This window comes from Cibotium barometz, chromosome 11 (genome assembly GCF_041138505.1).
Source record: "Cibotium barometz isolate CiBa-2024 chromosome 11, ASM4113850v1, whole genome shotgun sequence".
NCBI lineage: Eukaryota > Viridiplantae > Streptophyta > Polypodiopsida > Cyatheales > Cibotiaceae > Cibotium > Cibotium barometz.
The window spans coordinates 32359854-32372789 of NC_141056.1; the positions used below are offsets into that span (position 1 = coordinate 32359854).

At 37.2% G+C, this 12936-nt stretch overlaps 1 protein-coding gene across 3 annotated transcripts; it reads right to left on the minus strand.

The window, feature by feature from the left end:
- Nucleotides 1–2229: 2229 nt before the first annotated feature.
- On the minus strand, nucleotides 2230–5689 carry LOC147634069 (peroxidase A2-like). 3 transcript variants are annotated; one of them, XM_086805168.1, is made up of 4 exons: nucleotides 5411–5688; nucleotides 3930–4121; nucleotides 3370–3535; nucleotides 2230–2786 (listed from the first exon to the last, which is right to left on the minus strand). In XM_086805168.1, the coding sequence occupies exons 1-4, from the start codon at nucleotides 5645–5647 to the stop codon at nucleotides 2332–2334; spliced, it is 1050 nt and encodes a 349-aa protein (XP_086661294.1). In that variant the 5' UTR covers nucleotides 5648–5688; the 3' UTR covers nucleotides 2230–2331. The 3 variants fall into 3 exon arrangements, with proteins under 3 accessions (XP_086661294.1, XP_086661295.1, XP_086661296.1); XM_086805169.1 differs by lacking the exon at nucleotides 3930–4121 and having other exon boundaries at nucleotides 5411–5689; XM_086805170.1 differs by lacking the exon at nucleotides 3370–3535 and having other exon boundaries at nucleotides 5411–5689.
- Between the last annotated feature and the right edge of the window lie 7247 nt (nucleotides 5690–12936).

Below are 12936 nucleotides of genomic sequence, written 5' to 3' on the forward strand. Positions count from 1 at the left end.
TAATTTGAAGGGAGGAGAAGAGGAGGAGGAGGGTTTGCTCACTAATGATAGTTACTTCTACTCATTGGCATGATCTCCACTCTTTCACTCACGATCTCTTCCTTTCCTCCTCATCACATGAATGAGATGGGTGGGGTAGTTTCTAGACCTATCACCTTTTTGGCTCTCACGGATTTGGGAACCCATTCTAAGAGCAAAGACAAGGATTAGAAAGGCTAGCAGGATTAAAAGACCTAAGACAAGGTTAAGAAGAGATTAAAAGAGCTAAAAGGATAAGATTAGGAAAGCTAAGAGGATTAGAAGACATAAGACATGGAGAGGAAGAGATTAGAAGAGCTAAGAGGATTAGAAACACTAAGAGGATTAGAAGACCTAAGACAAGGACAAGAAGAGATTATAACAGCTAAGAGGATTAACAAAGAGGATTAGAAGAGCTAAGATAAGGATTAAGATGAAATTAGTGTTGAGAGCTATGAGGATTAAAGAGAGCTCATCCATAAGTTTACTCAAATGAACATAGAATTGTGTGTCAATATATAGTAGGAGTGAAGCTAGATAGAAGATTCTACTATTTTTTAAATCTTTATTATTTGTATATAAATATATTCTTATATCCTTATACATATTTTTAAATTTTAATGACTAATATAGACAAAATTTTGTTTATAACATAGCTTTAATATCTATTATTTTTACATTTTTATATTTTCAATAGTAATTAATATATATTATTTTTTATATATTCTTAATAATTATAAAATCTTATTTAAATATTTTTTAAAATTATCAATATATTTTTCTCTTATTTTAAATGTAGAATATGTTGATTGTTTTTAGAGTTGATTGAAAACATATTTAATTTTAGAAGTATGTTTTATATTAAATAAATATAAACTAAATTATAGATTAAAAAATCATTCAAATTTTAGATGTATGCTGCATGCATGGAACCATGGGTGGGATGGATGCTGATGTAGCATGGCGATTATACCACATTATGAGGTGAGTGTAATATCCATGTGTACATGCATCCATGATGACATGGCATCACATGAGGTGGCATGTCATGTCGACATATGGGAGGTGGCATAAAAAGGTGGTAGGAATGATGTGGCATTATTGACTAGGATGTTGACTTAGCAACTCAATTAGGTTGACCATGTTGACATGGACAATTGAGGTGGTGTGATGCTTATGTGGAGTATCCCTGAGCTAAGATGGACATAAGGTGGCATAGATATAGGGAAAAAAAGCTAAATTAGGCTTACACATGGCATGGATTCTAGGCTGGTTCATTAGCCTAGAATATAACAGCTAAATAGGCTTGGGTTTAGACTTGCATGGACACAAAATGAGTATTTTCATTCATAAGCGGAGAAAAATGGACTTCCTAATTCAGACAAACCCAAATTTTTTTAAAAACAAATTAACCATTATAACTATCTTGACTCACATGAGTTTGGCCTAATTTATATTAATATTAATTTTTTATTATTAATTATAAAACTTTAACAAACCTTCAAATAAATTGCCATAATTTTTTAAATGAGATCTAAAAAATTCTAACCATTAAATTTAGAATTTCACCTTAGCCCCCCACATTCTATCAAACTTCATCTATTGATCATTGTAAGTTGTAACTTGTCGATCTTATGTGCACAAAAAGTAGTGTATGTTTTAGCACTCGTAACTTCTTAAATTAAATTGAAAAAATAGAAACAAAACTCTAAAAAATACCAGTAAATTAAGTTAAACTCTATGTTATGTGTATTTATTATTTACAAAGTGGCTTATTGACTAGAGCTAAAATGAAAAAGCTATAAGCATTTTAAAGACATATTATCCTATAGTGATCTAGGACATGAGGTACCTACTAATAGTGTGCACAAGGAAATAGATATCTAATTTTTTATTAGATTACATCATTACATGCTCGACTTCATGTGTGATGTTTAAGTGGAAGATCTTGTAGTGAAATTTCTTTTGTATCTAAGGATGTTTGGATAAAGGTGAAGAAAGGCATGTTTTCAGAGGGAACCCAAGTACACAAAGGTGAGCACCGTTATCATGCATCCACCCTAGATCTCATCTCCCATTATTTAACAAGTATGCTAATAAGTATGGAAATAAAAGTCCTATGAAAAATTTGAAATAAAGTTACTATGAAAAATTTGAGATAAAATTACTATGAAAAATTTGAAATAAAAGTACTATGCTAGGAAGTTTATAGAGTGGATAATCAAGGATAAAAGTACTATGAAAATTTTGAAATACATTTCATACACTTGTAGTTCTCATAAATACATTAAAAGCATCATTTATCCTTATAAGTCATGAATTGGCCACCCTACAATTGATTCTAATTTGTCCTTGAGTTCCTGTCAATGGGCTCAAGCTTCCCATTTTGATCATAGAACTTTGGAAGTTGGAGAAAAACAAACCTTGATTAGATGCATAGGATTTCACAATGGATTGAACATTGAGAGCTTGCATGAAGGAGCTATCATCACGTGAGCTTGTATAGTCAATGGAGTAGAGTTCTTGGTCCGATTGAAGAAGGCCTTTGTTATTTAAAAGGTTCTTGAAATATTGGTTAGAGAATGTGTTTACATTTATTGGCTCAAATGGTACGACTATATTTGGGCTCCCACCAGTTTGTGGACAACTTTGTTGGAGAGTTTTAAGGTAATCACTATTAAGAGTTGGATCAGGTTTTTGGCTTCCAGTAAAATTATACAAGCGAGAGGAAAATAGAGTACACCTTGCACGCCCAATTGAATGTGCCCCTACGTTAACATAAAAATCAAAACAAGATATGTATTGAAATCTCTCTCTCTCTCTCTCTCTCTCTCTCTCTCTCTCTCTCTCTCTCTCTCTCTCTCTCTCTCTCTCTCTCTCTCTCTCTCTCGTGTATCCATGGATGAACATTAACATCTACATCTACACCCATGCTTGCACATACACATGCATACATGTAGGCACATTTGTATGTGCACGCACACGTGCATTTACACACATAGATGCATGTGCACCCACACCACATTGAACACATGTTTGTAGACATGCGTGCACACCCACACATGCATTGAAATGCACATGTGCACACACACATGAACATAAACAAACGTATACGTGCACACACATGCACATATATAAAAACATACATGTGCATATGAACATACACAAATGTACATGTGCACACACACATGCACATATAAAAACATACATGTGCCCACATAAATGCAATTCATGAAGATAATGGAGCCAAATAAGCATACACACAATGTGGAAATTCAAATGTACATCCTCACATGCTAATATTAATGTGTGTATGGTTATGTTTAGCAACTTGCAACAATAAGAAAGCACCTGAGAGAGTGACCATATCCTGGAGAGAAAGGCCAACTCCTTGGAATTTGGAAATAAGTGTGGACACGTTCTCAAATGGTGCTGGTAAGTTTTTATTAGCAAGAGCTTGATTTGGAGTTGTGCCATCTCTCCTTCCTAGTAACACTAACCAAGAAGGCCCCCCTGACTGAACAAAGAAATTCAAAATCTTATAGTCTACATGTATTATTAACTAGAATGGTAATCATAGCCATATTCACATTAACATTTACTGTGAGCTATTTTATATGTGAAGGCAAACCAAGTGGAGCTTAAATTCTTATGGGTGTTTAATGCTAGTAAAACAGTGTTTATTATCACACCACTATCTTTGTAACAAAAATATGTGTGATTGTTAGCACAAAATAAACTCATAAAATCACCATCTTCAAAACATATATAAACTATTTTGTGTGTTTGAGTGGTTACAATCTAAATTTATTAAGGTAAATGTGAGTGTAAAATGTAAGGTTTTCTTATGATTTAAGATATAACCTATTTACGTAACCTATACAAAAGTGACAAAGAATGATATTTTTTACCAATGCAATTGAATCTCGAGCAGCAATAGCAAGAATGTCAGCACATGAAACTACACTCGGGCACTTAGCCTCAAGAGCAGATTTTATGTAGTCAACAATGTATAGGTCTCGAATGGAGTTGATGTTGGGAAGAGCCGTCTTCTCTGAAGGAAGACTTGGTTGATCATCTAACAAAAGTGATCCATCACAACCCTATAAATGTAGTAATGATTAGTATATCCATTCTTTCTCATATCGCTAATTTTTTTATAAATGAAAGCTTATATATTTTATTTTACATTCATGCTATGTGTAGGTTGTGAATGGAGTTGATGTTGGGAAGAGCCGTCTTTTCTAAAGGAAGACTTGATTGATTACCCAACAAACATGATTCATCGCTCACAACCAAATGTAGTATTGATATCCATTCATTCTCATGTTGCTAAGTTTTTTAAAAAATGAGAACTTATATATTTTACTGTACATTCACACTAACTTAAAATTCTACCCTCGCTACATGATGATGATATCAAATGGCTTATAATATGGATGGTTCATATTGGCTTTTGGATGACTATCAACCAAACACTTGATTTGTGAAAACTCATTGCATTAAGATGGAGGTGCCTAAACTCAAAGTATGTGCCGCCGTGAAAACTTTATGTAGAGAATTTGACACAAGTTCATTCTTATATCCTTTTGAATATGGCATGCAATAAATATTGAGTGTTAGCCCTTGTCATTTTCCGCAAGAGGAAGCTCGATGCCAGCTTTTGATGGAACAGACGGGACCATCCACATCACCAACCAAGATTTAAACAAAGGAAAGATGAGACTTACTTGATATCGAGTCAATGGAACCCTTGCACATCACCAGTCGACAAACGACGTGGGCTAGGACCTAAGTCCCACAAGTGGAATAGGTGAACTGACTTTACAAAAAGGCGTGCAATAGACCTTTTTTTGGGCAGCATTGTCTAGGCACAATTTTGCATATTTGTGCATACTTACCATGAGTTTTTGAGTATTTGAACCCATGAACACATGCACTTGTTATAGCAAGATACCCTATTTAATAATATCTACAATTAAGCGTTCGTGTGGCACTAACATAAGTTAAACATGGTCAAAAGAGATGAGAGGTGTAGCCAATCACCCGTAGACTTGTTGCCTTTGGTAGCAAGTCCATCTCGGCTAATACGGATCGTTCATGAGAGATTGTTAAATCCCTTAGTGATGGGCGTACCTAAAAAGCTAACCAGAGGCCATGCCATCCCTGTGGCACTAACATAAGTTAGAGGCCATGCCGTCAGTGTGGCACTAACGTAAGTTAAACGTGGTCAAAAGAGATGAGAGGTGTGGCACTAACGAAAGTTAAACGTGGTCAAAAGAGATGAGAGGTGTAGCCAATCACCCGTAGACTTGCTGCCAAAGGAAGGCAGCAAGTCCATCTCGGGTACTACGGATCGTTCACGAGAGATTGTGAAGGGAAACTTTCCTACCTGCACAAAGCAATCATGGAAGTGGAGGCGCAGCATGGAGGCTGCAACACGAGGGTCTTTAGCCATCTCTTGTTGCAGGACTGACTTGGAGATGTTGAAGACTGAAGGACAAGAGGCTTGATAGAACGTTGAGCTCAGCAGCTGCTGCGCAGCAACAAAGGCATGCGCACTGTGCAGCCACACTATCACCATAGCCACACAAACACACCTCGAAGCTAGCCACCATAACAAACCCATCTTCCAAAACACACTCTAATTACATGCACATTAATCGTAGCTTATGCGGCAAATTTATATATACTCACACCATCTGCGCCTGCTCCAATCACAAAGCATTCTAGCATCCTACGCCTCTTTGTGATTAATTTACAAGTCGCCGCCCCCTCCCACTACCAGCCCAATACAATTCTTTTTTTTATTTTTTTTATTTTTGTTAAGGGATATCTTTATTTATTTTTTACAGAAAATGGACATACCACATGCCATTTATTATTGTCATAAATGATTAGAGGAAATGGACGGACCACATGCCATTTATTATTGCCATAAATGATTGCTTTTTAATAAGCAAACAAACACTGTGGTGGAGGACCCCACATATACCTTTTAAGTGTCATCATTCATGCCGTAAAAGATTGCTTAAGAAATATGGTTCGCTTACCCACACATGACACCAGTGTTCGAAAAAAAGTATTTTCTTTAATAATGGAAAACCTTTATCTAAAAATTGTGAAATTATTTATATAAAAAAATCTTGAAATTTGAAGGTTTTTGTTCTGTAACTTCTCAAAATTTGGAGGTATTTGTACCTTCAAGTTTTAAATTTGAAGGTATTTTTCAAAAATATATGCAAGTGCAAACTACACTAAACTTGGGTTTTTTTTGAACAATGACACATGCATGCCCGCATATGCCATCTGTGTGATGGATATCAAAAAGTTTGGAACTTGGATGGTCTGTACATCAAATAGTTTTATTGCACATCTCTTCTCCATGTGAAAAGACCCTCAATTACCTATGAAACTTTTCTCAAAGTTTTATTCAGGGACAATCACCCACACCACTTCCAGATATTCTGGTATTGGCCCCATGAAATATAAAAGGTATTTTAGAAGCAACATCGAGGACTCGTATAAACTTACACTCATAAAAAAAGGGAGGACATGACTTATATAACTAAACATTCCACCATCCATTACTAAACATTCAAGGAGAAAAAGAAAAAGAATTTCATCCACTCATGAGAAAATATGGTAGCAGTAATTAATTGGAGTGGTTGGGTGCATTTTTGCAAAAAACAAGTTATGAATTAGTTTACTTTCTCAAGAAAATGTTATATGCACATACGATCATAATTGCATTTGTACATTTCCTCCCAATCTAATTCTATCATGCCTCCATCTATTCAATTAATTTAACTACCTCCAGCATCATGTGCAAGTTTCGAATTATCAACTCATAAAAAACTCATCATGGCACTCAAAAAAGCATAATTTGATACCCATACTTTTAAGTAGGAGGTTTACCCACTAAGCCAAAGCAAGAACATCCACTAATCTACTAGATAGATGATGGGTCGAAATCTAAGTTGTCATTATCAATTGGCCATCAACATGCCGTCCCACAATTCACCTTTGAAATCAATAATTTTAAATGGAATGCTATATGTGACACTTTTGAATTAGTGTCCAATATATATAGATTATTCAAACATACTTACTAAACTAAAGATGATCATTTTATCAACGTGATATCAACTCACATTTTAAAACTCCTTAATCTACACTCTTGACCTAGAGAGTCTTCACGATTTGAATGGGTTTTTCCATGGCTAATGCCATCAAACATGATAATTCTATTGATAGATTAGTATTTGAAATGTTTATATCAGGGCATGGTGCAATAGTGATTGATAACTCTTTTTAAATTAAATATTAAATAAGTATTCTTCTTTTCAAATAAGAAGTCATGTTTGTTTCCTATTAGTGAAAGTAAGCATGACATAAAGTATTGACCAAAAGAGTTTCTACTCAATTTTACTATCTCCAATATCATGTGCAAGTTTCAAATTATCCACTCATAAAAAACTCATCAAGGCACTCAAAAAGACATATTTTGATACCCATAAACTCACCGTGATTAACTAATGAATTGTGTGGAGAAAGGGACTAGTCATGTATCTATATAGGCCTGAAAATATAGAGTAGCCATCACACATAACCGTAAAGGTCCATGGTCATAGTTGGTGCCACTGTCTGTGATGTAGACTTTGCCTATAAAGATGAATTAGAGACTGACATGCATTTTCTCTTGCCATGCAATCTCATCTTGGGTCCTTTTCAGGTGCCTCGCAATGTCAGGATAGGGTGTTCAAGAGTAGAATCTACCTAATCCATATGTGGACCATCATAAGACAACTTTCTAGTGTAGCATGAGGATTGCCCACAGAGACAGAGGGAAAAAATCGATGACATTTGAGGTTTCAATATGGTTTAGTTTGGAATATTGGAAAGAATTAAAAATCACACATATTCTTGACCCCATTCATATTTCCAAAAATGTTGGACACTTGCTTTGGAAACATCTTGTGGGTATCAACGATACAGAGGCCGTGGCCCGTGAGGAGGAGGATTTAAAGGAACAAAACTATAAACCATCTTTATGGCCTATCATAAGTCCTAAAATAGGAAAGACGATTTATCGTTGCACACCATGGATACTGACAAAGGATGAGATAAACACAATCAATGATAGAATGAGATCAATACATACACCTACATGCTATGGTGCATCATTGAAAAAAAGGTTTACTATGGACAATAACAGTCTTTATGGATTAAAGACACACGACTGGCATGACTTCCTAAAGGTAGGCCATGGATTTGAATCTTATTCTTGACATTTGTTGATTTGTGTGGATACTAACATAATTGGTGGACTATGTGCAACATATCTTGCCACTTGTAATTGATGGATGCTTAACCGAGAGCATTCGAGATATCGTATACCGTTTGGAGTTGCTTGCAAGGTAGTACTCCTTCAAAAAAGTGTCTAGGGTCCTTCTTTTGCAATTAAAGTTAGTTACCAATTGGTGTTTTATCATTTGCCAGGTGGATCATGTCAAAGGAAATAGACACTTGAGAGATTCCACAAAAAAAGTTGGACTGCATAGAGCTCTTATGCTTGATGGAAAAAGAGTGTCCTACATCCTTGTTTGACATCCACTTATTCTCCTTGTTAAGGGGGTAGAGTTTGCTAGAGTTGTAAGAACACGATGGATGTTTTGGGTTGAAAGATTCATGGGAGTCTTAAAGTGTTTTGTGCATCAAAGGGCAAGGCCCAAAGGATCTATGGTAGAGGGATGGTTGCATCATGATTGTATGTACTAACACTCTGAGTACTCGCAGCTTGTTGATGAGGAGGATCCCCTTGTTTGGACGGCATAAGAATTAAGTAAATTATTAGAAGAGGTGTTATGTGGAGGAAAGGGACTCCCAATACATGTTGATCATGATGAGAGAATTTAAGTTTTTTAATGATCTATAACTTAGAATGTGTGCTCAAAGAGCACAACAAAGAATGGCATCAGAATATGTGAAGAACATCCAAGAGGCAACAGGTGAACCCCACCATGTCCCAATGACATGGATGAAAAGATGTAGGGGAGAAGGGAGCTTCAGTTCTTGCAGGCACACACACACTCTCATCACAAACCCTAGAAGAAACACACAAGGTGAGAGGCTAAAAATTATTCTTCTTCTTCTTCAACAAAAGAGGTCTACAAATGCGATAAAGTGACTAACACACATACTAGAGTATATACACATTAGGAAGTGAATGGGGTCTTCTTGGGCCCTTTAATTTGCCCAAGCCTAATCAAGGTGATTAAGGAATAGCAAAATGGGGGGTTGCCATGTGGACTGAAATGTTGGGTTTGTAAGAGAGGTTAAGAGTGGTCAAAGGGTGCACTTTTTCCCCCAAAAAGGGGGGAGGCAATTTTACAATTTTCGGACCTCCATAACTTCTACCTACAAGCTCCAATTTGAGCGGAGATTATAGATCCGTGATCTACGCATCAAGAGCTTTCCATAGATATGTTACATGATATGGTTTTGTCCGCTAGATTTTAAATTCCATTTTCTCCCCAAAATTCAAATTCGAATAAAGTAGCCGTTTTGAAGCTTCTAATTAGAAAACGTTTCTTCTTAAGAGAAAAGGTTTGACTCCTTAAACTGCCAAATAAAAGGGCCCAAGAAGCCTTCCATTGAGGTCCTAATGAGGAGTCCGTAATGTGAACACACTAAAGTGGAGTGGGTAGGTGTGGACTAGTCGGTGTAGTCCAGTTGTAGAATATTTGGTGAAGATATGTCGGTGCGAGCTACCAAACCCGCCAGTGATGTAAATGTTGAACGGTCACGTAGGCGCCTCATGAGTGTCAGCTCATGTTGAGCTTGACATCTCAACACTCCCCCTCAAGCTCAACACCACCTATGAACCCCAAGCATATCTCAAAATCTGCAGAGCTTCTCAGCTCCTAAGGCCTTCATGAAATGTACTGACGTAGGCTAAGCCGATGTCGCCTGCTGCCACCAAGACCCTCTCCTTGATGAAGTGGTAGTGTACCTCAATGTGTTTCGTCTGCACATGGAAAACTGGGGTGGCCAACTGTATATTGCTAAGATTGTCACAATATATGACAACCTTTCTCTCCACATGCAACCCCAAATCAGTAAGTAGCTTGCATAACCAAGCTACCTCACACGTTGCCATTGCAACTCCTCTATACTCTGCCTTTGTACTCGATAAGGAAATTGTGGGTTGCTTCTTGCTGCTCCATGTTATAGCAGCACTCCCCACAATATGTGGTTTGCGTGGAACTTGCATAAACTGGCTCTCTAAGCCAACAATGTAACTCAAATCTAGCCTATTGATCGTGACATAGATTAAACTCCCCACAATCTTCCTGCACATAGTGGGGTCCTCCAACACATAACCTGCATCTGCCCACACTGAGCTTGCCATTTTGATCTAATGGCACCGATATTGGCTTACAACCAGCAGTCCCATACTTAGACAAAATGTCCAATATATACTGAATCTGTGATAGCCAAATACCATCAAGTGTGCGAATGACCTCAATGCCCAAAAAGTAGCGTTTCATGTCAAACTTCCTTTCAAGAAGACTTTTCACATGCTCAATCTCTTCCAAGTTGTCACCCCCAACAATAAGATTATCTACATAGATGGTGATGACGATCACAATACCCTTATTACTCTTGCACAAATACAAAGAGTGATCTTCATCTGCTATATGAAAACAAATGGTGACAGGATACTTAGAAATCTTGTCATGCCATGCTCATGGAGCTTGCTTTATCCCATATAAGGCCTTACAAAGCTTACATACATACTCTGGGTGACCTGTATCCTCAAAACCAGGTGGCTGATTCATATACACTTCTTCTTGCAAGTCACCATGCAAGAACACATTTTTTACATCCATCTGATGTAAAAACCAGCCTTTAGCTACTGCAGCCACCTTGCAATCATAGCTCTCACAGTCATTAAGGACTCACCCTAACCCCCATTGAAACACATCCAATAAGAGATTACCTAATGAATCGTAATTATCATGAGGATATTTCCAATGGCTGAGCTCGTAACCCTCGAGATCTCCAATCTCTACAACTCCTTGAGAAGCAATTTCACCGCGTCTCCCGCCGTGAGCGTTGTCACATCGTCGTGTTGCACTATGTGTACTCATCTCTCCTCTCACCTCACATCATTCACACACACTCACTAGCATGCATTAGAGAGAGAGAGTAGAAAGAGCAAGACTCTATTGCACAATGGGAGAGTATCCTTGTATTATGAGAGAAATTCACTTATATACATAGCCATAAGTGTTCACACTCACTTAAACTATGGCCGACCGGGCACTTTAGGCTCATCAGAGACCTAATGCTATTACAATGACTGCTCTCATAATATATCCATGAAGTACATCACTTGGGACTTTATCCTAACCTGCTACCACATGCTCTTGAATTGAGAATCACCATAAGTATTTTGCCACACCATTACGGGCGCCCGTCCAAGCTATAGATTTGGACACCATTGCTTCATATCTTGAATGTATAACCTTTTGGTATATCTACCTTGAGTTCCTGATGTAAGATAATGGCAGTAGATCTTGTTAACCCTAAGAATGGGTTAATAATAGTTGCCATCTTTGCACTGGGGCAAATGTCTCCTCATAATCAATCCCATGTGTCTGTGCATATCCTTTGGTTACCAATCGAGCCTTGTGCCTTCTTATGCTACCATCACTATTATGTTTCACCCTTATACACCCACTTATATCCAATAGATTTCTTGCCTTCAAGCAATGGCACCAAATCCCAAGTCTCATTTCCATACAATGCATCCATCTCCTCGTCTATAGCTTTCTCCCAATACACATTTCCAATAGCCTCATCAAAACATGTGGGCTCTATAGCCTGCATAACTTTTGCCATATAAGCATAATGATGTGCCACATAATCATCATAAGTCAACCTCTCCACAGGATTTTTGACTCTTCTAGATCTTCGTAACTTTGCATTCATGGCTTCCAAATCCTTCTTTACACCAGGTGTTCTAATAGCAACTCCATTTTGCTACTATGGAGTGTATCTACATGTAAATTGTCTTTGAATGCCATTCTTCCATAAGAAATTAGAGAACTCATTGGAGAAGTACTGTCCTCCTCCATCTGACCTTAGGCACTTCACATGCTTCCATTCCTGCTTTTTAGCCCCATCACTCTGAAATTCTAAAAATGAGTGAAAACTTGACTCTTCTTCATGAAATTCACCCACACTTTTCTCGTGTGGCCATCTCAATGAATGCTACATAATACCTGTGGACGTAGTTTTTACAGAATCCCATACATCTGAATGCACAACATCTAGTACATTCCCACTCACATTTCTATCATGTGGAAATACCTGCTTTGTCTGCTTTCCAAATTGACATGCTTCACATAGTTTCTACATACCATCAACCTTAAACTTAGGCAGCCTTGTCACACAATTTCTTTAGTCTACATAGACTTCATTCTTTGCACATTTACATGCCCAATTATTTTATGCCAAATGTCTATATCTACAACAACTCCTAATCCATTTGCAAACATTGTAGCACTTACTTTAGGCATATTACATTTAGTGTAAACATTATGCCCACTCTGTTGCCTTTTGCAACCAACCTGCACTTATCTTTAAAGTCTTCTACATAACAACCATCACGGTTAAATTGCACTTGCAAAGCTTGTTCAATCATCTGGCCCAATAGAGACCAGATTCTTTGTAATGTTTAGAACATGAAGTACATCTACAAGGTACGTCACCTTACCATCTTGCATAGACAATGGCACATCTCCAACATGGGCAATCGGATGAGCAATGTCATCCCCTGTTTCAACAAAACCTGGTCTTTTAAGACTCTTCATTTCCTTGAACCACTCACCACCATAACTTGTGGTT

Excerpts from the sequence above, each read along its gene's own strand:
- LOC147634069 (XM_086805168.1), bottom strand. The coding sequence starts at position 5,647 with ATGGGTTTGTTATGGTGGCTAGCTTCGAGGTGTGTTTGTGTGGCTATG. Across the intron at positions 3,536-3,929 it reads CTCGAGATTCAATTGCATTG|TCAGGGGGGCCTTCTTGGTT; the intron begins GTAAAAAATATC and ends TTCTTTGTTCAG. Across the intron at positions 2,787-3,369 it reads GGATATGGTCACTCTCTCAG|GGGCACATTCAATTGGGCGT; the intron begins GTGCTTTCTTAT and ends ATGTTAACGTAG.